Source organism: Apium graveolens, chromosome 10 (genome assembly GCF_009905375.1).
Source record: "Apium graveolens cultivar Ventura chromosome 10, ASM990537v1, whole genome shotgun sequence".
Classification (NCBI taxonomy): domain Eukaryota; kingdom Viridiplantae; phylum Streptophyta; class Magnoliopsida; order Apiales; family Apiaceae; genus Apium; species Apium graveolens.
The window spans coordinates 232,544,373-232,569,850 of record NC_133656.1 but is presented as its reverse complement, the minus strand read 5'-3'; the positions used below and the strand labels follow the sequence as shown (position 1 = coordinate 232,569,850).

Sequence of the window (25,478 nt, the reverse complement as noted above, 5' to 3'; positions counted from 1 at the left end):
ATAAAATACACCATATAACCTATACATACGCGTATACACAACCACCAACATGCAAACATAAACCCATATTTTTTTCACAAATCAAAATCCCTTATGTCTCACATATACATAACAAAAAATAAACCCAGTTTTCTACAACGTCAATCGCTTTTATGCAAAACGAACTCAAAACTCTAAACAACGGACAACAACGATTCCACATTTAAACCTCCAAAACTCGACACAACAGAAGTAGACTGACTCAGATGATTATACACGCATGCATTCTAAAGACTCAGACTACAAGTACTCGATTAAACAATCACGAGAAAACAAAGAACGAAGAAAAGTTCGAAGACTTACAAGAAAGCAGGAGAAATAGGATGACTTCAAAGAAGAAAGCTCCCAAATTTGCCTTGAAGAAAGTTGCAGAGAGTTTTTGGTGTTTGTAATTGCGTAAAGAAAAAAGAAATGGCAGAGGAAGAGTATTTATAGGCACAAATGAAGTAGTAACCCACTCAACTGCCACACAATCGTGTCCGTCGGAGGAAGACACGTGGCGCGATCCTGAGCGTCCAAAAAGTAACCACCGCAGTTAATGATTACATCGCTGTAATTATTTAACAGGCGCGGCTTTGAGGAGAAAAAAGGGGGAAAACTGCAACGTTTTGTACATATACATACACGTAAATATATATTCCAACAGGAAGCTCAACCGCCACCTGACGCTCCGGAGAAAACGCCAAAATGCTATGCACCTGTCGCATCTGCACACAGTAGCCCAATCAAGAGGCCTACCCAAACACAACCCCGGGGACTTGTATCCAACAAAACCCCGGGGTTAGGGGCCACAAATCAAAGGAAAAATGACAATTTTTCTCCAAGTGACAAAAACCAGAGGCCTACCCAAACACAACCCCGGGGACCTGTATCCAACAATACCCCGAGGTTAGGGGACACAAATCAAAGGAAAAATGACAATTTTTTTTCAAGTGACAAAAACCAGAGGCCTACCCAAACACATCCATGGGGACTTGTATCCAACAACACCCCGGGTTTAGGGGCCACAAATCAAAGGAAAAATGACAAATTTTTTCCAAGTGACAAAAACCAAAAACCTACCCAAACACAACCCCGGGGACTTGCATCCAACAGCACCCCAGGGCTAGGGGCCACAAAATCAAAGGAAAATGCAAGATTTTTTCTGAATCACGCAACTCGTAACTCGCTCCCCGAAAGAGAAGACTATTCCCCCATCCGAGAAAACCCGCATAGGGGAGTGGGATGCAAATGATAGGCCATGAATTAATCAAGCCCAAACAAAGAAGTAAAGGCCCAGAAAGAAACCACCCCAGGCCCAAGGTGGGGTGGTCCCCTGTGCCATGTGGCGTAGGACAAAAATGTCAACTGTCTCATGTTACCCGAAATGGAATAATTGCATCCCAACCGTCCATATGTAAAGATCCCAAGGCTACACTGATGGAGAAAGGACACCTGACCACACAGTCCATCTAAGCCGTCCACACACTCACCAACCAAGAATGATCAAAGGCTAGGATGAAGAGGTACAAACCCCAAAACCCTAAATCTCTGGACCTATAAAAGGCCCCAAAAAGAGGGTTTTAGGGGTTGAAAAATATTTGACTGCTACACACTCATACACACACCACTATACATATTTTAAATAGCTCCCTCTTCCCTCTTCTTCTTCTACAAGAAACCCTATTTCTTATTCTCACACCGGAGTTGCCGCGGGAAACAACCCCCCTCCGGTTCTGTTTTACAGAGTCCCCTACCTAGCAGGGTAATCTCACTCCGGCTGCCACGTGGACAGGGCTCTCACAGACGTGAGAGAGGAGAAGACCCGGGAAGAAACAGAGTTATTGGCATAATTGTCTTCGTTGAACTCCATTGCTTTACGGTAAATCATGCTTAGCGAAACAACTCAAGTGATGCCTTCTTATGGAATTACTAGCTTTATGTCTGTGCGATACACGAGATGATTATAAAAAAATTGATGTCAATAATTATTCTTTACTTTACTACATTTTAATACAAACATTTCATTCCTTAAATTTGTATATTTCTGAAGTTTTTTATACTTATATATTTAGTTATTATTACATTTTTATATTTCATCATGACAACTTCTGTATAATATATTATTATTTTTAAAAAATATTACGCCTTTTAAAGTGGTTACTAATTCGTACAACTGTATTTCATAATTATGCATAATTATTCTTTTATTTTATTCCAATATTTTAACATTTTGATAACATGTAATATATATTTGTACATTTTATTTTTAAATGATGTATTTTTCAAAATAATTTAATTTTTCAAACTTGTTCATTTAGTTGTTATTATATTTTTTTATTTGATCGTGACACATAATTAAAGGAGTTAAATAAAAAAATGAAAAGCAGTTTGTACTTACTATTTTTTCAAGTGTATTTTTAATAATATCTTTTAATTTTTTAGTTTTTGTAATAACATTTAAAAAGCATACTTTACAATCTATTATCAGGGTATTTTTTTCATTTTATTAAATTTGTATTTTATTTAAATTGTATCAGTTCTGTATAATTATTATATTTCTGTTCAAAATTTATTATTTGTAGAATTTGTGACATTCATAACTAAACATATATTAAATGTTTTCATTATTTAATAATATAAAAAGTTAACTTTACACATGTGCCATGTAATGAAAATATATAACTAATTTTTTACATCAAAATTATTTTTTTGACAAAATAAGTTGGCTTATTTACTTTTTGATATGAATACTTTTTACCAAATATATTATTATTATTTTTATTCTAATAACTTTATTTATATGATGATGATGATATTAATAACTTGCTAATCATAAATTTCTATGTACATATTATAGTTTATACATAATAGCAACATACTCTCAGAAGAAAATATGGGTGACGTGTGACGATGGATAATGATATGATATTTTAGTGATTAATTATTAATTATAATATTAATAATGATCACTAAATCTTAATTAATATCATAGTCTCGACGATCAAACTATAACCATTTTTTATATAAGATTTTTTTTGGCAAAAATAGGTGGTGTATTTACTTTTTAATATCAATATCTTTTATCAAAAATATTATTATTTTTGTTATTCAAATAATTTTGTTTTACATGATGATGAAAATATTAATTACTTACTAACCATAAATTTCTTTATACATACTATAGTCTATATATCTATATTATAATATAATAACCGTAATGTGATATGGTTTGGTTCAACGATTATTCTCCTATTTTAATTATTACAAATAAAAATAAATAGTGTTATGCAAATGCTAAAATACTAAATTGATATATTACCTAGTCTCATTATCCGACAAATCAACTGGGTTGTATAACCGTTATGTTCATCTCATACTTTCCCTGAACAGTCAATTCTTTTCTGTCTATACATTCACCCGTGGCCAAAGATTGAATCATACTCGTATATTCATTGTACCATTTTTTTTTGATTTTCTTCTGGTGGTTACCAAATATTTTCTTTCGATTCAATCATCATTTTTTAACACAACATTAAATTTTTACACACATACTGATCTTAGGAAAACTATCATAAAAATGTTCTTTACTTTCATTTATGATAACCTATAGAATAAGTTTTGAATTGCTTGAGATTCTTGGGTTTATTATCCACAGTTTTTATCATTTTTGAAGAGATTTTGATTTACTTAATACTTGTTGAAGTCATTTTGAAAAAAAAAATTGTTTTAGTAGGTGTCCAAGTTTATTTTTTAAAGGGGGCCGGTCTACAACAAACGTTTGTTGTAGACCGGTATATAACAAACACATTGGCAGCCGTTGGATCGGAGATTGAATGGCTGAGATTAAAGGCGGACCGCGGAAATTTTCAGCGGTCCGGGGTAATTACGAAAATACCCCTAACCACGGACCGCGGAAAATTTCAGCGGTTTGTGGCATTTTTTGTTTGCCTTATCCCTAGCAAACACAAACTCTCTCAAACAGATATACAAACACAGCAGCAGCCGCGCAGAAGCAGAGAAGCAGAAGCAGCACAGCCAAAAACCTAACACAACCTAACACAGTGAGCCAAAATCATTCCTCTTTCTCGTAATTAAGGTATATAATCGATTCTTTTATGTTATTTACAGTTTTATTGATATAAATTTATGTTTGTTTATTTATTGTAGATATGATTTTGTGTATGTAATTCGAATTTTTAGTGTGATTAAATTTGATTTTTGAGAAATTCTAGGGTTCATAATTTGGAATTGAAAAATATTAGTTTTTTAGGATTTACTTAATTAAAATTTAATTTTGATTAGTTAAATTCATTTTTTAGGATATATTTAATGAAGAATTAATTTCGAATTAGTGGTTTAATTAATGGTTAAAATCGAATTTAATTAGTGAATTACGTTTATAAATTTGGTAAAATCGAATTTGCATAATTTGGTAAAATCGAAATTTTTTGAATTAATTTAGTTAATTTCGAATTTAATGAAAAAATAGTGTGAAATTAGGGTTTAGTTTAATTTTTTTGAATTAATTTATTTAATTTCGAATTTAATGAAAAAATAGTGTGAAATTAGGGTTTAGTTAATTTATTTTTTTAATTTTTAGTCATTTCGAATTTAATAAAAATTAGTGTGAAATTAGGGTTTAGTTAATTTTTTTTGAATTAATTTAGTTAATTTCAAATTTTATTTAGTTAATTTCAAATTTGGTAAAATTAGTGTTAAATTCTAAATAAATTAAGAATTTATAATTTATGAAATTAAGGTTAATTTAGGTGATTATATGTGGTAATTGTTTTAATTGTGTACGTGGTGTTTTAATTGTGGTGATTGATGAATTATGTTGACAATATTTTCAGGTATGGATAATTTTGGTGATTTCGGGAATATGTTGCCGGGTCCTAACGCGCATAATATTATTTGGGACAATCGGTATCACGTCAGTGAGGATGTTTGGGATGGTGCAGGGAGAGATGAGTTGCAGAGCTATTCGGGGAACAAGTCATTGCACTTGTGGAAGTTAAGGAGACCACAGCGGGAATTGCTACACATGCTTGGGTTTGGGATTTTTGCAGACCCTGCTGTTGTCTTGACTACTGACACTCGGTTGATATCTGCTTTGGTGGAGCGTTGGAGACCTGAGACCAACACTTTTTTCATGAGGCAGGGCGAGATGACTGTTACATTGGAGGATGTGGGGTTTATTTTAGGGGTGCCAGTTCAGGGGGATGCGCTGACTTGTGGGGTGATAGAGAACAAGGCGACGTATTTTGCTAATAATTGGTTTGAGCCTTTGACCGAGGAGGAGGTGAAGGAGGCTTTGTATCGGAATAACATCAAGCTGGGGTGGTTGTTTGAGAGATATGGTGCACAGAAGCCTGAGAAGAACAATATGAGGGCCACGGTTGTACATACCAAGGCATATCTGCTATTCATTATGGGTTGTATCCTCTTCCCCAGCATCAACCGCTCTTTTGTTCATGTTCGGTATATGCACCCGTTGATTAATATGCGGGAGATTCCTTATTATGCTTGGGGTGCAGCTGTGTTAGCTCATATATACCGGGGTTTGGAGATTGCTGCAAGGAAGGGCAGCAAGAGCATTGCTTGTTGTGTCTGGGTGTTACAGGTTTGGTCTTACGAGAGATTTCCTCGTATTGGCGTGCCTTTACGATCTCCCGGTCAGGAGGATTATCCGGTTGCTGAGGGATGGGCCTATGCTAGTGATACTCATGTCGGGGTTTCGAAGAAGCGCAGGATGTCAGGCCCTCACCACAGCTTACCGTTCTATAGGGGTGAGTTTGATGGTGTTGCTGGTGATGAGGTGGTCTGGAGGTCGTATGCTAGGTTTGAGGATGTTATGGACAGCGAGATGATACAGGCACAGTTAGCTGGGTGCGGTCGAGTTCCCCCTGTATGTTACGACGTGGTCGAGTGGCAGCATCCGGACAGGGTGTCGATACAGTTTGGTTCTAGTCCCCAGATTCCACGGGCACCGGTGAACATGGTTGGTTACAGGGGGGCTAAGGATGCCACGTTTGCAGGGGAGGATTGGCTGGTGCGGTGGTTTATTGATATTGGCAAATGGGCCAGGTTTTGTTCAGATTTGGATGGCCTTGTTGATGACTCGGTAGACATAGCTTCGGAGGTTGATTACATGGCGTGGTATGCTGATATATCTCGTATGCGCATAGGGAAGCCCGATCCACAGCCTCAGCAGCAGTACAAGACGAGGGAGTTGTATGATAGTCTCGAGGGCTATGAAGTTGTAAGTGTTTTACAAATATGCATATTTCATATTACACCCCCACACACTACACAATTTGCATTCACACGTATTTCATCTTGATGATATGATATCCTTGTGGAATTAATGAAAAAATGTTTGCTTGTTTTTGTTTGTAGATGGTTGCCGGGCTTAATATGTTGAAGTAGCTGGATGTTAGGGTTCCTCCTGAGTTTGTGGAGGAGTTTGGGAGGATTTCTGCTACCTTCCTCACACCATTCTCTCGGTTGATGAAGAAGATCAAAGGACCCGCCTACAGACCTCCCACATTTCAGAACATAAAATCAGATTTCATTGCACCTTTGGCTGACGACTTTGACATTCCAGCCATTCCTGCCCAGGATGTCGTTGACATGACACAGCCATCCCAGCATGTGTCTCAGCCACCCCAGGCTATTGCCTCATCTAGTAGGCCCGCGAAGCTTGCATCCCGCAGGATGAAAGAGGAGAAGTGGAGTATCACTAAGAGTCTCAGCATGACAAAGAAGAATGCTATATATTCAGATCGGGGATGGGGCTTCGGGATGGGGCCGAGGAATCCCGGTGGTGTTAGTGTTCAGGACTATCACGTCCATGCATCAGCTATGCAGAGTCTGGCTCCAGGAACATGGGTTGATGACAGGATCATATACACTTATATGGTATTGTTCATTGTCTAATATATTTTAGTTTTTGCATTTATTTTACTTGTTGCATTAATTTTACTTGTTGCATTTATTTTACTTGTTGCATTCATATATACTTGCAGGGATTGCTAAGGACTCGGGAGGAGGAGATTCACACTGGAGGTATATGGGAGAGGAAACCCGTCTATTATTTCATGGATCCCTACTTCATGGTTCTTGGGAAAGGACATGTGAAGAAAATCAGAAAAGCATCGAGGGTCGGTGGAGATACATTGCAGAGGGCATGGAATAAAGCATTACGTAGCTCTACCGGGTTTTCCAGTGCTACTGTTGATCCTTCCGTTCTCGAGGTGGACTACATATTCATCCCATGTTGTGTTGGAGATGTGCATTGGGTTTTGTTCATGTTCGGTACTAGACGATTTGAAGGTCTTATCATAGATTCAATGAATGACGAGCCGGATTATCGTGAGGATATACGAGTGGTGGTATGTTCCTCTACTATTACTGTCTTCTATATAGTCCTTACCAATTGTATATTATATTCATTCTCGGATCATAATTTCATTGCAGTCATGGTTGTTGCCGAGGCTATTGCATATGGTACACCCAGTCGAGGGGCTTGACCCTACTTCAGCCGAGGTCCTAGCTCTACCGTCCAGGCCAAAGCAACGAAACTCTAATGATTGTGGTGTTTATGTGATGAAGTACATGGACTACTTCACACAAGGATATGACTTAGCTGAGGTATCGAATTGGTCGCAGGAGGAGGTGGATACCTTTAGGTATAGGATAGCTAGGGAGCTTCAGCTAGGGAAGGCAAGGGGGATTCCCGGGATTCGTATGCGTAGGCGTCACGAAGCTTCGTAGTTGAATTTCATTTGATTTTAGGTTGTCGGATTATGTAGTTGGATTTCGTTTCATTTTAGGTTGTCGGATTATGTAGTTGCATTTCTTTTGATTTTATATTGTCGGTTTACGTACTTGGATATCATTTGATTTTATATTGTCGGTTTTATTTGATTTTATTTTGGTGGATTTTGTGGATTTTGGATTGTTTTGGATTTTGGAGGATTATTTTGGTGAATTATGCTTGATTTCGGGGGATTATAGGTGTGTGTGATTTTTGTTGCCAATTTTGGTGAATTTGGTGGATTATAGGTGGTAAATTATGTTGGATTTTGTTGGCAATTTTTGTGGATTATAGGTGGTGAATTTCTGTATACAGTCTGCATTACAAAAAAATTCCTGCCCAGCCGCGGAAATTTTCCGCGGTCCCTCTTTAGCCCAACCGCGGAAAATTTCCGCGGTCCGTCCCTTTGGTTTAGTTCCAGCAAACTGATCAGAAAAACAGAGCAGAAACAGAGGCATGCATGCAAACCTTCTGTTGAAATTGCTTATTTTTTGGAAGTTAGTCCTAAACTAACTTCCACTGATCCAAACCACTCTCAAAAGTCTTAAAATATGGTAATGAGAGTGATTATGAAAAAAAAATCATTTTTTACGTTAAATTGAAAATTCCTCAAAAAAGTCAACAAAAGTCAACGCTTGTCCAAATATTGAAAAAAACCTTTCAACACATTTCATAATAATTTGTAATGTATAGTTCGACTTGTAAATTTTACTTTTCAATCTCAAATTTTTAGGTACACTTTCAATCTCAAATTTCATACTTTAATTCATTGAAAATTCATATAAATTCATATAAAATTCAATGAAAATACATAGATTCGAATGAAAATTACACGATCAATACAGTCCACTAAATTTTATGAAATATATTGGTCCTAACCAAAAATACCTAGTATATTAGAAAGACCACCGGATAACCGGTGTTGAGCAACTCCTTGCGTAGTATCCATGAAGCATGCAATAAGGTAGAGAACAAGTACACAACCATCACGGATATGGCCTTCCGTAAGTTTCCAAAGGTAAGGGTTGGAGTCGTTCCAAATGGTAACGGGAATCGTATTCGAGCCATCGTAGAGACGAAATCTTGCAAAACATGTCCCGCGTTCCCTCTCCGTCCCTCCCGTTAGGTGTGAAATCCAACCCTTCACATATTCGATGCGTATTTGGTCCATATTACAACCCTCACGAGGCCTCAAGTTTACAATATCGGCAATCCGATCACATTTAACAAGCTTACCGCCATTCCATCCGGATTTTTTCCATTTTCCATCGGGCGTGTTGTTGCCCAAATTCAAGATCGGAAGGAAGTACGGATCCGGATGAGAGTTCACCAATCTCCATGGTTCAGTACCCTCCATCCAATTGCATGCCTCGATCCAATTTTTGGCCCTATAAGCCTCCTCATCGGGTGGGTACAAGTCCGTTTCCTCTTCCTCCACATGGGGCGACTCGTCATTGTCCACAAGGGGCATCAACTCGGCACATGCATCTTCCATCTCACTAAAGGTTGGTGAGACCACATCTTCCTCGTCATTGTCCTCATACCACGAGTCGCTTGGTAGGGAGTCCGAGAATGTGTTGCTAACGTGGGAAACCGAATCACAACTATGATCAGAGTTGTTCTCACCACTATACTCGCTAGTCATGTTACCTATCACAATAAAACACAATTATATGACAATAATTGGCAATTATATGACAATAAAACATAACAAAAAAGAAAGCAATATTAAACACTTAAAATTCAAATCCATTTAAAGATTACAACATTCGGTTACAAAATAGTACACTACTAATTATATTGCGATTCTTGAACATTTTTAAGATCTTCTAGTCTACTAGCACACTTCCTTTTATCATGGCCTTCCATTTGACAATAAGTGCACCTTCTTGGCGGCTTCTCCTTTTTACCAATCGATTCTATTGGACTTTTGAAACGAACGTCCTTCTTCCTCCCTTTAGTTTGGGACATCATAGGGTCAAGAATTGTTTTTTCATGAGCACTTGTATTTCGAGCTTGCGAATTGCTTTCGTAAGATTTAATTCCATCAACGCTCATTTTTTCGAGAATTGGTATTTCTCGATTCATCACTCCAACGGCATAATCATACCGTTCCTTGGATGCAATGCTACTTTGACAAAAACTCATGGTTAACATTGTCATGCTATTAAATCGATCGGTTGAGGTCATCTCATGACTTTGTCCAACATCCAAATTGTAAGGTAACACACCATCAACTCTATTGGCATGTATTGTCCACCTCCGGTTTATGTAATACGGGGGAATTTCCGAAACCCGTTTCTTAGTGAAGACCGCCAATAGGTGTCTACAAGGTAGCCCCGAATGTTCAAGCATTCTACACGTACACATTCCCAAAGAGCTTGCTTTCTCGAATGCCACAAAATAAACATTTCTTCTCGTAGGCTCGGACATGGGCCTATAACAACTATAGTACGTATAAACATCCCCCATTCTATCCCCTTCTTCACTAGCTCGTCGGTCTTTTTCAACAAAGTATTTTGAAGACTCAACCAATTCATCTTGAAATCTTCTAAACATTTCCTTAGTGTAGATACAAGAAGCATGATACTCCAATGTGGTATGCAATTTCATGGGACGTTTTAGATTAATGGTGACATAATCTTCTTCCTTCTCCCTCATGAATTGCCTTGCCAATGCTTTTTGGGCATTTTCAATGAATTCCTTCAAACCCGTTGCCGAACTCACATACTTATCAAAGAAAGAATTCATCCCCTCACTCCTCGATGTACTATTTTGAAACGCCGAAAATTTGTTTCTAGTATATGCAGGAATCCACTTGTGCTTCAACTCATATAACCCCTTTAACCATTTATGATCTTGCAAGTGATACTTTTCCACAAACGACGCCCATCTAGCTTCAAAAACACATTCGGTGAGAGATTTATAAATGCAATTGTTGAAGTCCGTCTTGAATTCCGGAAAAGCCGAATAATAATGAGCTAATTTCTCCGGGAATTTTTGACTAATGTGCCAAGAACACAATAAATGAGTAGTATTCGGGAGTACAACCGCAATAGCGCTTGCCATGGCTTGATCTTGATCCGTGATTATAGTCAATGGAGGATTATTCCCCACACCTTCAAGCCAAGTACGAAGAATCCACTCAAAAGTCGACGCGTGTTCATACCGCATCAATGCAAACCCGAAAATTACCGATTGATAATGATGATTGACTCCGGTAAATGGGACAAATGGCATTGCATACCTATTTGTCCGATAAGTGGTATCAAAAGCCATAACATCGCCAAAATTTTGGTAAGCCATTATACATCTCGGATCAATCCATACTAGACACTTCAAGCGATTCTCTTCATCGACTTCGGTCCTAATAAAATATTTAGAACCACTTTCTTCATTCAACCTATGCAACAAGTCCAACCCCGCTTGGGCGTCACTAATCTCAAACCTTTTCTTCCTCTCGTCTCTTAACACATTCCTAACATGTTGAACATTGAAACCAACTTTGTCATTACCTCCATGAATGTTACCAATCACATTCATCACTTGACAATTACGAACCCCCGAACCATAAAGCGTTTTTATCAAACTGCGGGTCGCGATGTTGACATGTCTTTCTCGTTGTACCAAATTCATCTTACTAGGGGAAACAAGACCGTGGTTGTGTACCAATTCAAGGCTAGTTACCTCCCAGTGACGTTTTTTCTTTTGATAATTGACATACATCCTCACCTTGCACTCGCTTTTAGGAAGAACCTCTCTACGCCGTTTATTTTGACTACTCTCGGCGACGACACTTTTTTCATAAAGCCTACAAACATATAAACGACCATATATCTCGTTGTCTTTATTACGATGACTAGCTTGAATTTTAATAGCAAATCCATTTCGTAAAGCATAAGCCCTAAAAAAATGACCGGCCTCATCCACACTTTGAAAAATTTGATTCAAATATGGAACTCCCCCCCCCCATCAACATTTTCATACAAATTTGCATCCTCTACATTATCATCTTCATCCTCACCCTCAACATTATCACTATCATTTTCAACCTCATTTCCATCACTTTCATCTTCAACATCAACCAAATCGTCATCTAAATTAATAAATTCCTCATTTCTATCTACAAAATCATCATCTTGAACATATACAGGGGTTTTAGGTTCTTCACTACTATTTAAACTATCAAGATGTAAACTACAATCAATAGCCTCTTTTTTTTCATTTTGACGTTTATGACGAAACATACGAGCAAATAATTTATCCGCCATGAAAATGTGAAATTTAAGACAAGAAATATACCTTGAATTGACAAAACAACTTGAATTTCTTGATGAAAATGCCCCAAAATCGCCTAAAATGTAAACTTGGAGAGAGTAGAATTTTTCTTGAAATTTTTGGTGTTTTTTGTGGTGAAATGAGGTGTTGTTGGGATGTTGGGGATAAGGGGACAGCACCCAACCGCGGAAATTTTCCGCGGTCCGTCCAGACCAACCGCGGAAAATTTCAGCGGTCCGGATGCCATATCACCCGTTAATCCCCCATCCAACGGCTGATAAATTGTTTGTCAACAAACTTTAAACAGCAAACGGTTGCTAAAGACCTGTCACTTTTTTTATATATTCAAAGTAGTTATCTTTTTCCCCCACGGTAATATGTATGTCTAGTGTATTTTAAATAAATAAGTCCTACGTGAATAATGTCATAGTTTCAGATTTATTTCGACCTAAACTTTTTAAACTATGTTATCAAAATTTAATTTTCAATTAAAATTTTTACACTTTTTATATATTGTGCACATGCACACATAAGTCGGGGTATTTCGGGGATCTAATCTCTTCATTTTTATGAATGAGGGGAAGGCTGCGTATATATTATCCTCCTTAGACCCCGCCGAAAGCGGGATATACGGGATATGTTTGGTTCGATTACTTAGTCTTCTTATTCCTCTAAACAACCAAAACCTATCGTACTAAACTACGATTACACCTCCTTCCTAATTTTTTTATTATTTATATATAAATCTAAAAATATTATATATATATAAATATATTAAAATTAATATATAAATTAGATAAATAAAATTTAAAATTTATTTAATTATTAACGGAACCCGTGTATCACACGGGATTTAAGTTAGTATATAATAATAACAGACTCTGAGTATATATGTGTTGTGTAATGCTGGATAATGATATAATATTTTATTAATTTATTATTAATTATCATATCACAAATCCCTAATTACAACATTAGCCCTAACGACTGGATCATATCATTTTATCTTATTTACTCGATATAATTACAACATTAGCCCTAACGACAAGATCATACCATTTTATCTCCTTTACTCCAATTATATAGAGGATATAATATCTTTAGTGATTGACCGATTGTTGCACTCTTGTAAATAATTCAAGATCATCTCAGTTTTATTTCATTTATTAGACGATTATTGAATGTAAAATTTAAAATCACACCTAGTTTATTTTATTGGACGATTAGTTTTCTTGTTTTGATAATCAATAAAATATCATTGCTTTGATTTCAGAAATATTAGGTTAAACCTAGTAAAATTTTATTAAAATTAGAATAATTAACTAATCATTATGGTCAATATAGTTTGATGACATGAGATCGGCAAATTAAGAAAATCTTTGATATAATATGATTTGTTCTAAAATGTAAGAGTATCTTCTAATTGTTCATAAAATAATTTATAATTTTCTGATTGGTTAAGTTCATACATATGATTTTTTTCTCGGGTGATAAACCTTGAATGTATCTTAAAAGATAGATATTTTGCTAAAAATAGGTTTTTTTTACAAAAATGCGACTTGTACAAGTTTTAATTTGTAAAAATATTTTTTTTATTTTTTTTTTGCATAAATACGATTTTGCAACCCATTACAATAAGATCCAATCTCAAATGTAATGAATTTTTTTATTACTTTTTTAGAAAACGTAAAAAAAAGTTGTATATATAGTTGTTTTTGTTTGCAAATTTTACAATTATTTTCAAAAAATCGAAAAATTGCGAACAAATTTAGGAAAAAATAGTATTTTTAAAATTTTACAAAAAGAAATCATAGTTTTTTACTAAATTAGTAGATAAAAGAAATCATAGTTATTAATTTATTACTTCCTCCGTCCCATTGGTATGTTTACGTTACTATTCAGCACGCATTTCGAGTCTTATATAAAGTATAATTTCATAAATTTTTTTTTTTGAATAAAAATTTTTTATTTAAACTTTTATTCAATTTTTTTTTTTAAAAAAAGATTATGAAACTATATTTAATAGATTTCTCCAAATATTTGTAACGTAAACATCCGGTGGGCCGCAGGGTATATGAATTTAATTAAAATTATATTTTTGTTTAACCGAGTAAAAGGTGCATTCGAATTATTATTACTGCCTAGCAAACAGTGCTCTTGGCGTAGGTGGACTTACTGTACGGTATATAATAAACAAGATATTGCCTGCCTATATATCTATACGCGTTCAAAGACTTTCCTCACTGGAATAACTAATCAATCGAGAGAGATCTCGACAGAGAGAAAGAGAGAGGGATGGGGAATGCGTTTTGTTTATTCTGCGGGTGCATAGGGCAATCAAACGTAGGCATAGTAGAAAAGTGGGGACGCTTCGAGAAATTGGCTCAACCTGGTTTTAGTTATTTCAATCCTTTCGCCGGAGAGTGCATCGCCGGCATTCTTTCCACCAGAATTCAGTCCCTCGACGTCAAAATCGAGACCAAAACCAAGGTATTCTCTCTCTCTCTCTCTCTCTCTCTCTCTCTCTCCCCCCCCCTCTCTCTCTATATATCCTTTGTGTTCTCTCTCTCTCCCCCCCTCTCTATATATATCCTTTGTGTATTCTATTTGTAATTTATATGATCCTTGTTTGTTCTCTATAGTAATCTGTTCAATAACTGTTTGGATGTGTAATTGATTGGATGATTGTTAAAACTGTGTAGATTCTTGGGTGTTTGGTATTGAATATACTGATGGTTGATTGGGCATAACTGATTGTTGTTCTTTGCTGTTATTTATGATAATTTTTGTTTTTAGGATTTGCAGTATATATATACATGGTTATTAATATTCGATAAGATCAAAGACAGACAGCGCCATTTTTTGCTGTATTCTGATAAATATCTATATATATCCATTAAAATCTACTGAACATCTACTCGAGTAAGTGCTATTATAGTTCGGTGTGAGAATATTCTATAAAAGTCTGAATAATTTAGTGCGAGTCCTTGGAGCGAGTTTTAAGATTGAACTAAATTGATGTAACTAATTTTCAGTTAGCAGAGAATCATATTTTTATGCATTGAATATGATTGTAAGAAATTTTCAAGTTGTTTAGTCTAACTTAGGCTGATGAACTTTCAATTATTCATCATTATATTATTCGTTAATAAACATGCATTATCAGGACAATAGGGATAAACATGTATGTGTATGTGTGATTCCAATATAGCATTACATAATTTTTTTGCTTCATTTAGAAATTCTTATCCGTCCAAGTGTCCTTCTAAAACACAATGTTTAAGATGTCAGTGAGCTTCCAAGTTCCAAGTATTCCTTAATCCTTGGTGTTTTGTGCCTGAAGATGGTAATACATGGCTGGTGATAATATCTTTTGACCCAATGTGTGTGTCCGTGTTAACAAATTAGTGAACCACTTTTGTCCAATTGTTTTTATGAAAATATTAGCAATGAGTTATATTTTCTGTATGGAAATTTTAATATCCCGGTTTGCTCAAAAAAGGCAAAAGCTAAACTTGCTGATTTGTGGCTGCCATCGCATATTTTTTTTGTAAAAAAAGAATATTTAAGTATGCTGATAGGGTCATTTAGGTGCATCGCGTCTTTTTAAACTCTCAGAGACTTGGGGTAGCTATTGGGGGAAGTTATATACTGATTGAGATATAAATCATATGATCTTTATTTCTTTATTTATTATGATCCCCTTGTGAGGTGTCCTCACCACACTTGGTAAGATTTATCCCCTGGAATTCCCCTAGGTGTGGCTTGCTTTCATTTGGCTTTTTGACCCTGTTTTATCTAATAACGGAAACTACTAAAAAAAAGCCGCTTTAAAAAATTATTGAACTTGAAACCTTGTATCTTATTCTTAGAAAGCTCTGTGGGACCAAGCCCCCATATACTTGGCAAAGGTGTCGATTTCTCACTTATAGTTGCATAACTTTGTTTAAATTATCTTCTCTCTTGGTACCTCTGATCTTCTTTAGGTCCGAATTTCATTATTTATATTCTTGTATGAACAATGATGAAGTTCCATTTTGTAGGACAATGTTTTTGTGCAAATGATTTGCTCGATTCAGTATCGAGTTGTAAAAGAGAATGCAGATGATGCCTTCTATGAGCTGCAAAATCCCAAGGAGCAGATTCAGGCTTATGTTTTTGATGGTAAATTACTTGCGGCAGTTTTGTCTTATTATTGCAATCTGTGGATATATGAATTGTCTTGACATGTGTCTGTCTCTGCGCCCGTGAAAATTCTCTCTATACAATAGAACTATTTCAGGGTAGCTGTTTTTTAAGAATATATGACATAACAATACTACATTCTTATCAAACTTGACATGTTGGGATGTTTTTAATTATATAAATTGAAACCTTTTGAGGTAAAAAATGTTAGTTTTAAATGGGAATTTTGTGGAGTGGGTATATTTATATATTAAGTGTTTCTTTTTCTGTATTTAATACCTTTTGTTCTTTAAGTGGTACGAGCTCAAGTCCCCAGAATGACATTGGATGAGCTTTTTGAGCAGAAGGGTGATGTTGCTAAAGCAGTCTTGGAGGAACTTGAGAAGGTACTCACTTTACTGCTTTGTATTTTTTGTCTTCCGTTTAATGTTATGGAACACTCTTTTGACTTCTTTTTTTTAATGACATACAATATGATGTGTACATTACCTGTAGACCTGTAGCTTATACCAGTCTTGCACCTTTTCCGTGATGGTATTTCTTTTATTGTTTGATGAAAAAACATGGCGAATAGTTTTATAAGAATTTTTAGCAAGAAAAATTATAAAATGAATTATCAGACTTTTGAGGCAACTTATTTCATATGATCACCTAGGCAACACACCATTTTTGGACTACTACTATATGACCTATCAGAAGCTTCTTCTCGAGGATATTAATGTTGAGCCTGTCGGCCAAAGTACAAGGCACGTGCAAACTTAATTTTATTAGCATCCATGTTATATTATCCGTTCTTTGCATCAGTCTCCTGCTGCCTTCAAGATTGTTAGCTGGAATTTTTTTTATCCAAACTGTGAACCTCCAACACAAAGTGATGATTTCATTTATCAGGTCATGGGAGAGTATGGTTACAATATTGAGCACATACTGATGGTTGATATCATTCCTGACCCCTCTGTGCGTCGAGCAATGAATGAGATCAATGCAGGTAATGTTTACCTGTAGTATACTATATGCTATTGCTCATGTACTTAAAATTTTTTAAACATAATATTCAAGATTTCTTAAGCACAGCCTTGCATGTATTAAAAGAATGAGATGATATACATGCCATGTTTGTTTCGTAGGATTGTAATCCCTGGATAATAATCAGGGGATAACTAATCCCATCAAAATTAGTCCTATGGATTAAATAGTCATATCCTATGTTTGTTTGGAAGGATTAAGTGTAGGATTGGACTATAATCCTTTAAAATTTTATCATATGTTTGTTTTGAGGGATAATCCCTGAGACTGTAATATAGTCCTTTAAATTTTCCAATCCTATCTTTGTTTCATATGGTATTACAATGAGGGGATTATAATCATTTAAAAAAAAGACTTATAAAAGGGGATAAAATAATACCTCTTCCCACCAAATATTAGAGGGGATTATAGTCATATCCTTTACTCCAACGAAACAAACAGGGGAGAGGATAATTTAAAGGATTATAATCCTTGGATAACCCTTCACTAATTTTTTACAAAACAAACATGAGATTGGAAATTTTAAAGGATTACAATCCTATCCCCTGCTTAATCCCATGAAACAAACATGGCCAGATTATAGAATCTTTTTTCCTTGTGTCATCGTAGCATTTCCAGTTGACATGTGTAAGACTAGTTTGTACTCATTTTTGATACATAATAGTTGCTGAGATAGGCGGGGAATATTTTGTTATCATGTGATATTTACACTATTAATCTACAGCGCAAAGGATGCAGCTTGCTAGTGTTTACAAGGGGGAAGCAGAGAAGGTGCTCCAAATTAAAAGGGCGGAAGCGGAGGCGGAGTCCAAGTACCTAGGTGGTGTTGGTGTTGCAAGGCAGAGACAGGCTATAACAGATGGGTTGAGAGAGAACATATTAAACTTCTCTGGCAAGGTTGAGGGGACCTCTGCTAAGGAGGTCATGGATCTTATAATGATCACTCAGTACTTCGACACAATTAAAGACTTCGGAAATTCGTCAAAGAATACCACTGTTTTCCTACCGCATGGTCCAGGTCATGTCAGGGATATCAGTGATCAGATTCGCAATGGTCTGATGGAAGCAGAAAGTGCTCGTGTAAATGACAATTGATAAGTTGGCGTTTACAGAAACAAATACCAGTACAGTATAGACTTCACCCCAGTCAGAAGACCTATCTTACCTCTGTTTTATTTTGGACACGGTTGTAATATATTTGATAATTTGAGAGTTGTGCATTTAAGTTGTTTTTTAAAAAACCAAGTGACATAAGAGTATCATTACATTTTACATATGTATTTGTTTTGGGTATTTAGGTCAACCATTTAAAATGTGCTATTGTAAGTATGTAGAAGTTCAGAAAACAGTTACACTGTATTTATTTATACGATGCAAACCCGGAGAAATATGGCGTGGTTCATCTTCTTCATCCGCTTCCATCATCATTAGTTCTTCGTACTCATTCTCAGTAAAAACTCCAAAATTTCCAAATGTCTCTCACCCTTTCAAACATCCTCCTACACATGACCAGCCCTTGTCCTATTAGCAGCACCATCTTGAGCAAGATACCTAGCCAAATATGTATATGGTGTTGTATGGAGCTGGGAGGCAGAGGATGGGGCAGCGCCAGTATTGATTAGCAAGGCGGGGTGGGGAAGAAGGAAAGTCGCCGTGATGCTTAGAGCAAGTCCCCTGTCTTAATAGGTTCCTTATAAATATTATAAAATATTAACTTTTAGTGATTTAATACATTATTTTGAATTTAAACTTTAACAATATTTATAATCTTCATTTCTTATTATTACCAAGAATGTTGAAGTGCAATTTTATGTCATATTTCTTATACTTGTACTTGTTAGAATAGCTCTTATATTAATGCAATCTTTATTTAACAAAAAAAAGTGTTACCAACACACGTTAGAAACAGACGAGGATCAAAGGCCTACGAAATGTATTTTCTTTTAAATAAATTATCAAATATACTATTTTTTATAAGTTTATTTGTCATTTTATTATTTTTTGGAAATCTTAAAAATTCGGATTACAACAAAAATTAACCACGTCTCAACTTCTTTTTAGGTTTTCTAAAAAATGAGTGATTTTTTTTATTGCATTTGAGTTTGTATCGGGTTGCATTTGAAATTTGCATTTGATTGTATCGGATTTCAAAATCGTATTTTTGTAAAAATTAAATAAAAAATTGTATTTTTACAAATTAAAACATATAAAAATCATATTTTTTTTGTAAAAAAAACTAGTTCTTTTAATTATTTATCTAATATGCTTAACCGGGGATAAATTAATATATTTTACAAATTATTAAAATTAAATCATATTAGACTTTCAAATATTCCAAAGTACTTCCGCTTTTTTATTGTTGTAAGAAAAAGGACTTGCGGGCATGTAAATGTAAATTTGGACGTGTAAAATAGTAATAATAATAATATTTTATTACTTATTAATTTTTGTTTGAGATAGGGGACGCACGGATAATCCACGTGAGTAGTTTAAAGCAAAGCAAAGCAAAGCTCGGGGGGTTTAAAATTTAAAGTCCGAAGCGAGGGTGTCCGTTTCTCTGCTTACAACTAGGGTTTTGATAGTAGTATTATTCAGCAGCAGGAGCAGCAGCCTTTTACTCTCAAAACAACAAAATGGCGTTTTGGGGTTGGTCATTTTTCAATTCTTTCTCGTTTCTACTACGTTGCTCAACTATTTATACCTATAACACATCATTTATCTTGTTTTTTTTCTTAATAATTTGATTGATTACAGGAATTGAAGTTAAACCAGGAAAGCCTTATGTTCACAAGTACGATGACGAACAAGGAAGGCTTCATGTTTCTCAGGTCTCTCTCTCTCTCTCTCTCTCTCTCTCTCTCTCTCTCTCTCTCTCTCTCTCTCTCCCTCTCGTCTCTCTCTCTCTCTCCCATCTCTCTCTCTCTCTCTACATCTCTCTCTCACTGTTTTACATATACCAATTTCTCTAAATTAATTATTGCTTGCTTATTATTGTATCTATTTCATTATCTATTTTCTTACTATATATCTCCCTATAACTTGAATTTGAATTGGTTTCCGTTCGCTTTCAAACTTGCTGTGCCAGTTTCCCCCTGGTCGATTCGCGTACTCCCTCCTATATTTTTGTTCTGTTTTATGGGATTATATTTTACCTTCAAAATGAACTAGAAACTAATCAAAACTTGTCTATACGAAATAATTGCAAGGGAATAATATTTGATTAAATGCTTACAAAAATTTTATGTGGTGAAATGATTATCATAATCCTTTGATTTATGATACTTAACACTGTGTGTTGATTTATGATCCAGGCAACTCTAGGTGATACTTCATCTACAAAGAAGATTGTACTTCAATGCACCGTAGGTGACAAGAGCCCAATTTACTTGTGTTCCTTGTTGCCGGGGAAAAATGAGACTTGCTCATTGAATATTGAATTTGACGAGGATGATGAAGTAACCTTATCGGTTATTGGCCCCCATAGCGTCCATCTCTCTGGCTATTTTTATGGACAAAACGAGGATCAATGCGGACATGACCATGGGGCGTATCCTTTAATCTGGTTTTTAAAATTGGTTACCATTTATTTTATGGTACATTTATTATTGTTCGACTATATTATAATGTTGTTATGTAGGCTAACCAGGGTGATAGATATAAACATTTAAACTTGCATTTTAATGTTTGCCGGTTCCTTTACTCTGGTGTAAAGCGATGGTTACGGGGTGGATATCGGGTCGTCTGATAGCGAGTATGAAGAGTCTTCTGACTATGATTCTGAAGAAGACGATGATGATTTCATTGGCGAGGATATGGATTTATTCCCACCTGCACATGTTCCTAAAAGTGGAGGTACCCCCCCCCCCACAATTTTTTAATAGAAGTTTACACTACTTCAAATAAGACACTAATTGTACATTTGCAACTAAAAAACTTTGCCACTTTTTGTGACTTTACTTATTTGTTTCTTTCTTAAATGATTGACCATGCTTTCAGTTTGTGGTGTGGATTTTACATGATTAGGTTGATGACTGATGCTAAGAATTTAACAAAAGGTTCCTAATATTTTATTAATATAGTGTTTCATAGAAAGGTGAACTGTGAGGATCTTGGATAAGTACTTTATAAATAAAAACCAAAAACTTTTTACTTAATAAAAATAATATTTGCGGCTGTGACATTGCTTAGTCGTTTTTTATGTTGCTTGCCTTGCCAGGTCTTTAAAGTTTTGTTGGAATTTAAATGATCTGCTTGATGAATAACTTTAAGAATGGGGCAAAAGGTTTTTAGTATCTTTATTATATAATCTAGATTCTAGAGGAAGGTGTAACTCTGTAAAAGTTTGGATAAGTAAGATGGTCAGACAACACCAAGAGGTTATCTCTTTAAAAATCTATTGGTTATTTGTTATTCTACTACTACGACGCCACCTTATCCTAATTCAATATTCTCTACAATTCTAATTGTATTTAGGCTCTTCCGCTCGATATTAATTGTGTTGTTTAAGATTACTACTTGAACTCACCTGTGTTTTGCTTATTTGTGCAGTGAGGATTGAGGAGATCAATGATGATGAGGAACCTGTGAAAGAAAATGATGCGTCACAGCCTAGAAAGAAAAAAAGCAAGTCATGTGGGTCTGATGACAATGAAAATTCTCAGAAACAAATTGCTGTCAAGAGTGGTAATGGAAGTCCAGTAATGGAAAGTGAAGATGAAGATGGCTTTCCGATATCAGGTAAGAAAGAAGCTTCTGTCCAGAATATCGAAGAAAAGAAAGTAGAAGAGAAAGCTACAGGAAAGAAGGGAAAGGATAATGATGCTAATGTGAAAAGCACAAAAAGAAAGATTCATTCTATTGCTGAAGATAGGGATCAGATGAGGTGAGACCATCTTTTCGTAGTGCATTTTTTTAGATATATATATATAGTATATGTATATTAGTATGCAACTATTCATGTTTGTAGTCATTCTCCTTCGAGCTTGCTAAGTTGGCCTTTTCTCTTTGTGCCATATAATTAGAGAAGTTGGCCAGTCGTTGGGAGGATCTACCAACCATATAATCAATGATAAACAAGCTAGGAAAAACAAGAAGAAGAAAATAAGGGATAGAGAAGAAAATGTTCAAGACTCTGTCAAAGAAAGCGATGTTGCTGTCCTACCTGATGAAGTAACCACCACTGATGTAAATCAGGCAGCGGCAATTGAAAATAAGAGCGAGGTGCTACCCAGTGGAAGGTAAGTACTATGTTCTCTTAGAAAAATAGAAGCTACTAATATCTTGTGATTCTTGGGGGGGATATGAACTTGATCAGGGCAATGTTAAAGTAGGCTATAGTCGTCATATATCTGCTTGCAGTTTCTTAACTTATGTGACTGTATGAGACCTGTTATATAATTCCTCGCTAATTAATTGCTAGTACTGTACTATCCTCAACAAGTTAGATTGCTGTGTGATGCAGTAATAAGTAGCTATTAAATTCATGTTCTTCCGGAAAGTGAATAGCCACATCTGTGTTTGTTCCTTGTGCTAACAATATTAAAAAATACATACAATCTGAATAATTGCTAGCCTGTACATTCTTAGATCATTGAGATCAAGTCCGCTGCCTCTTCCAAGATCCTTTCCTTTATCTTGCACGTGCTTTTTAATGGGTGTTAGCTGTTGTAGAGCTTTAAACTGCTACTTGAGCTTGTTATATAAAACCCTACATTTGCAATTATGCTTATTAAGAATACGTAGCTGTTGCAATTTCATGATTTTCTCGAAATTGCATAGCAACATCTGCTTTATGTGATTGATACTGTTAATAATTATATATTTCTTAGTTTACACAAGCTAATGCTCACAGTTGGCTGTAATACCTAATGTTTGTAAAATCAGTATTTTGCATGTTTTTAACATGCTTTGCCAATGTCTTTCCTGTGTTGCTGAGCGTTGACATTTTTATAGGGAGAAGAAAAAGAAGAAAAAGAACAAGAAGCAGGATAGTGTAGCTGAGGAAAATGTATTGCAGACTCCTTCTGAAAACAATGTGTCTAATACGAACATTAAGGAAAAAAATGAAGTCAAGCCAGTTCAAGAAAGGACCTTCCCTAATGGATTAGTGATTCAGGAGTTGGGAATGGGTAAACCAGATGGGAGGAAAGCAGTTCGTGGAAAAAAGGTGAATTTAAACCTCTGTAATTTGTTAGTGCTGTGCTGTATTTTGATAATTATAATACTTACAGAATTAGCAAAAAAAAACTAGATACTTACTGTATTTTGATAATTATGATATGGGAAGAGTGGAAAACTTTGTTTCTTTCAAAGTTGTGTCCTAACTGCAACGGGTAGCTGTTGTGTTCTTAATTGCAACAAGTACCATTTCAGTGCATCGCGTGATATTCTTTGTACAGAGTAAAAATTGTTATAGTGGGAAATCCATGTGCAGACACCTTCATACATAATATGTGAATGATTTAATGTAATATAGTGGCGTAATCAGTTTCTTGCAAACTCGAGTATGATTGGTGATACTGAAATGTACCTGCCTTTTCAGGTAAGTGTACAGTACACCGGTAAGCTCAAGAAGAATGGCAAGATATTTGATTCGAATGTTGGCAGAGCTCCATTCAAGTTCCGCCTAGGTATATTCAAGCTTAATACGTGATGCTGTAAATGTGCAATCTCTTTCTGTTTTCTGAACTATTGTCTATTTTTTACTGGTGTCTACAGGTGTAGGACAAGTGATTACAGGATGGGATGTTGGAGTGCAGGGTAATCACTTATTTTTATTTGTTTGGTTTTTATGTTTAAAACATTTTGCATTAGTAATCTCTTTACCACCACTATAAACACTTAATTGTTGATTTTTATTGTTTAATCTTCTGTTAATAAATTATGTACGAACTCTTCAGTTTTACTTTTTATTTATTTTCATCAGGTATGCGTGTTGGTGACAAAAGAAGACTTACAATTCCGCCAGCTATGGGGTATGTTATTATTTGCATGTTTCATTGGTATATAGATTTCAGAGGAGATGCAAAGTACATTGTACCTTCATTGAGGTGTTTAAGGGTATTTAGTATTAGCATATAAACAGAGTTAAGTTTATGTCCAGTTATTTTCATTTCTAACTTGATCACCAAGTTAAGCAAAAGTCCGTATTTTATACATGTGTATATCTGCAAGAAATAATGCATAAAAGACAAGATTACATTGTTCCCACCTTATCCAGTATTGATTAACTATTAATCTCACTGACATAATAGATTAACAATGTTAGAGTTTTACACGTATTGCTAATTATGCTTGTTAAGTATTATACTTATACACCTTACCCATGGTGTTCCTTGATGCAGCTATGGGAGTAAAGGTGCTGGTGCATCCATACCACCAAACTCGTGGCTTGTTTTTGATGTTGAACTGGTGGACGTGAACTAATTAGTCTAGATTTTGATGTTGAACTGATGCATCTAAATTAGCACATACCAGAGAGCTCCAGCTTCAACAGGGGATGTGTTTGGTACTTGTGCGTTTTTGACTGGTTTATTACTTTGTTTTTAAGATTTTGGTACTCATGTGAGAATTGTCTGAAAAAAGTTTTGAGCAGAAAAATACTTGTGAGGCATTGAATGTTAAAATTCTGAAATCATTTTATCTTGTGTGCCAAGTTTATTCAGCATAAATTGTGGAAAAACTAGGCAGATTATTAGATATACATGTGATTGAGCCCTGAGATGATTATGGGAATTGGGTACATAATCAGAAATAAAAATAGAGATGAAGAAGATTTATAGCATTAATGAACATTTACAGAGATTGGACATTGGTACATATTTAGCTAAGCTTATATTTAATTTATATGTATAAATTATGGCATAATTTTATGTAGTTTTGTAAATAATTTTTTCTTTCTATAGAACAAATTTTAAATTTAATCATAATCATTACATGTTAAAATAAAAGGTACATGTATATTGTAAGCTGCAGGACCTTTTGAAAATAGTTTTACCATATGAATAATATTTGAAATATTGGTTTTTTTAGTGTCTAGAGCCGGTAATTTTGGTATATGATACGTGAACACGGTATGAAATGACACGAATAACTAGTATTTTGGTGCGAAAATTTGGTACACAAATACGAGAAAACATGAATATATTTT

The 25,478-nt window shown here is 35.2% G+C and overlaps 3 protein-coding genes across 3 annotated transcripts; 2 read left to right on the top strand and 1 right to left on the bottom strand.

Moving 5' to 3' along the window:
* Nucleotides 1-9,631: 9,631 nt before the first annotated feature.
* LOC141692009 (protein FAR1-RELATED SEQUENCE 5-like) lies at nt 9,632-12,365 on the bottom strand. The gene is made up of 2 exons (XM_074496756.1): nt 12,298-12,365; nt 9,632-11,744 (listed from the first exon to the last, which is right to left on the bottom strand). Exons 1-2 carry the CDS (start codon nt 12,363-12,365, stop codon nt 9,632-9,634), a joined length of 2,181 nt encoding a protein of 726 aa, XP_074352857.1.
* A 1,960-nt stretch (nt 12,366-14,325) lies between these two features.
* LOC141692248 (hypersensitive-induced response protein 4) lies at nt 14,326-18,605 on the top strand. Its single transcript, XM_074496987.1, has 5 exons — nt 14,326-14,608; nt 16,162-16,282; nt 16,598-16,689; nt 17,195-17,291; nt 18,054-18,605. The coding sequence occupies exons 1-5, from the start codon at nt 14,414-14,416 to the stop codon at nt 18,422-18,424; spliced, it is 876 nt and encodes a 291-aa protein (XP_074353088.1). The 5' UTR covers nt 14,326-14,413; the 3' UTR covers nt 18,425-18,605.
* A 1,237-nt stretch (nt 18,606-19,842) lies between these two features.
* LOC141693906 (peptidyl-prolyl cis-trans isomerase FKBP53) lies at nt 19,843-25,026 on the top strand. Its single transcript, XM_074499093.1, has 11 exons — nt 19,843-19,975; nt 20,084-20,157; nt 20,641-20,876; nt 21,042-21,181; nt 21,878-22,211; nt 22,351-22,566; nt 23,282-23,495; nt 23,871-23,958; nt 24,047-24,088; nt 24,255-24,303; nt 24,673-25,026. The coding sequence occupies exons 1-11, from the start codon at nt 19,963-19,965 to the stop codon at nt 24,752-24,754; spliced, it is 1,488 nt and encodes a 495-aa protein (XP_074355194.1). The 5' UTR covers nt 19,843-19,962; the 3' UTR covers nt 24,755-25,026.
* The last annotated feature ends 452 nt before the right edge of the window (nt 25,027-25,478 follow it).

Coding starts and splice junctions, on each gene's coding strand:
- LOC141692009 (XM_074496756.1), bottom strand. CDS start 12,365: ATGGCATCCGGACCGCTGAAATTTTCCGCGGTTGGTCTGGACGGACCG. Junction 11,745..12,297: donor CGGAAAATTTCCGCGGTTGG/GTGCTGTCCCCT, acceptor TCATTTTTTTAG/GGCTTATGCTTTACGAAATG.
- LOC141693906 (XM_074499093.1), top strand. Junction 20,158..20,640: donor GAAGGCTTCATGTTTCTCAG/GTCTCTCTCTCT, acceptor TTTATGATCCAG/GCAACTCTAGGTGATACTTC. Junction 23,959..24,046: donor TCCATTCAAGTTCCGCCTAG/GTATATTCAAGC, acceptor TGGTGTCTACAG/GTGTAGGACAAGTGATTACA.
- LOC141692248 (XM_074496987.1), top strand. CDS start 14,414: ATGGGGAATGCGTTTTGTTTATTCTGCGGGTGCATAGGGCAATCAAAC. Junction 14,609..16,161: donor AAATCGAGACCAAAACCAAG/GTATTCTCTCTC, acceptor TCCATTTTGTAG/GACAATGTTTTTGTGCAAAT. Junction 16,283..16,597: donor TCAGGCTTATGTTTTTGATG/GTAAATTACTTG, acceptor TTGTTCTTTAAG/TGGTACGAGCTCAAGTCCCC.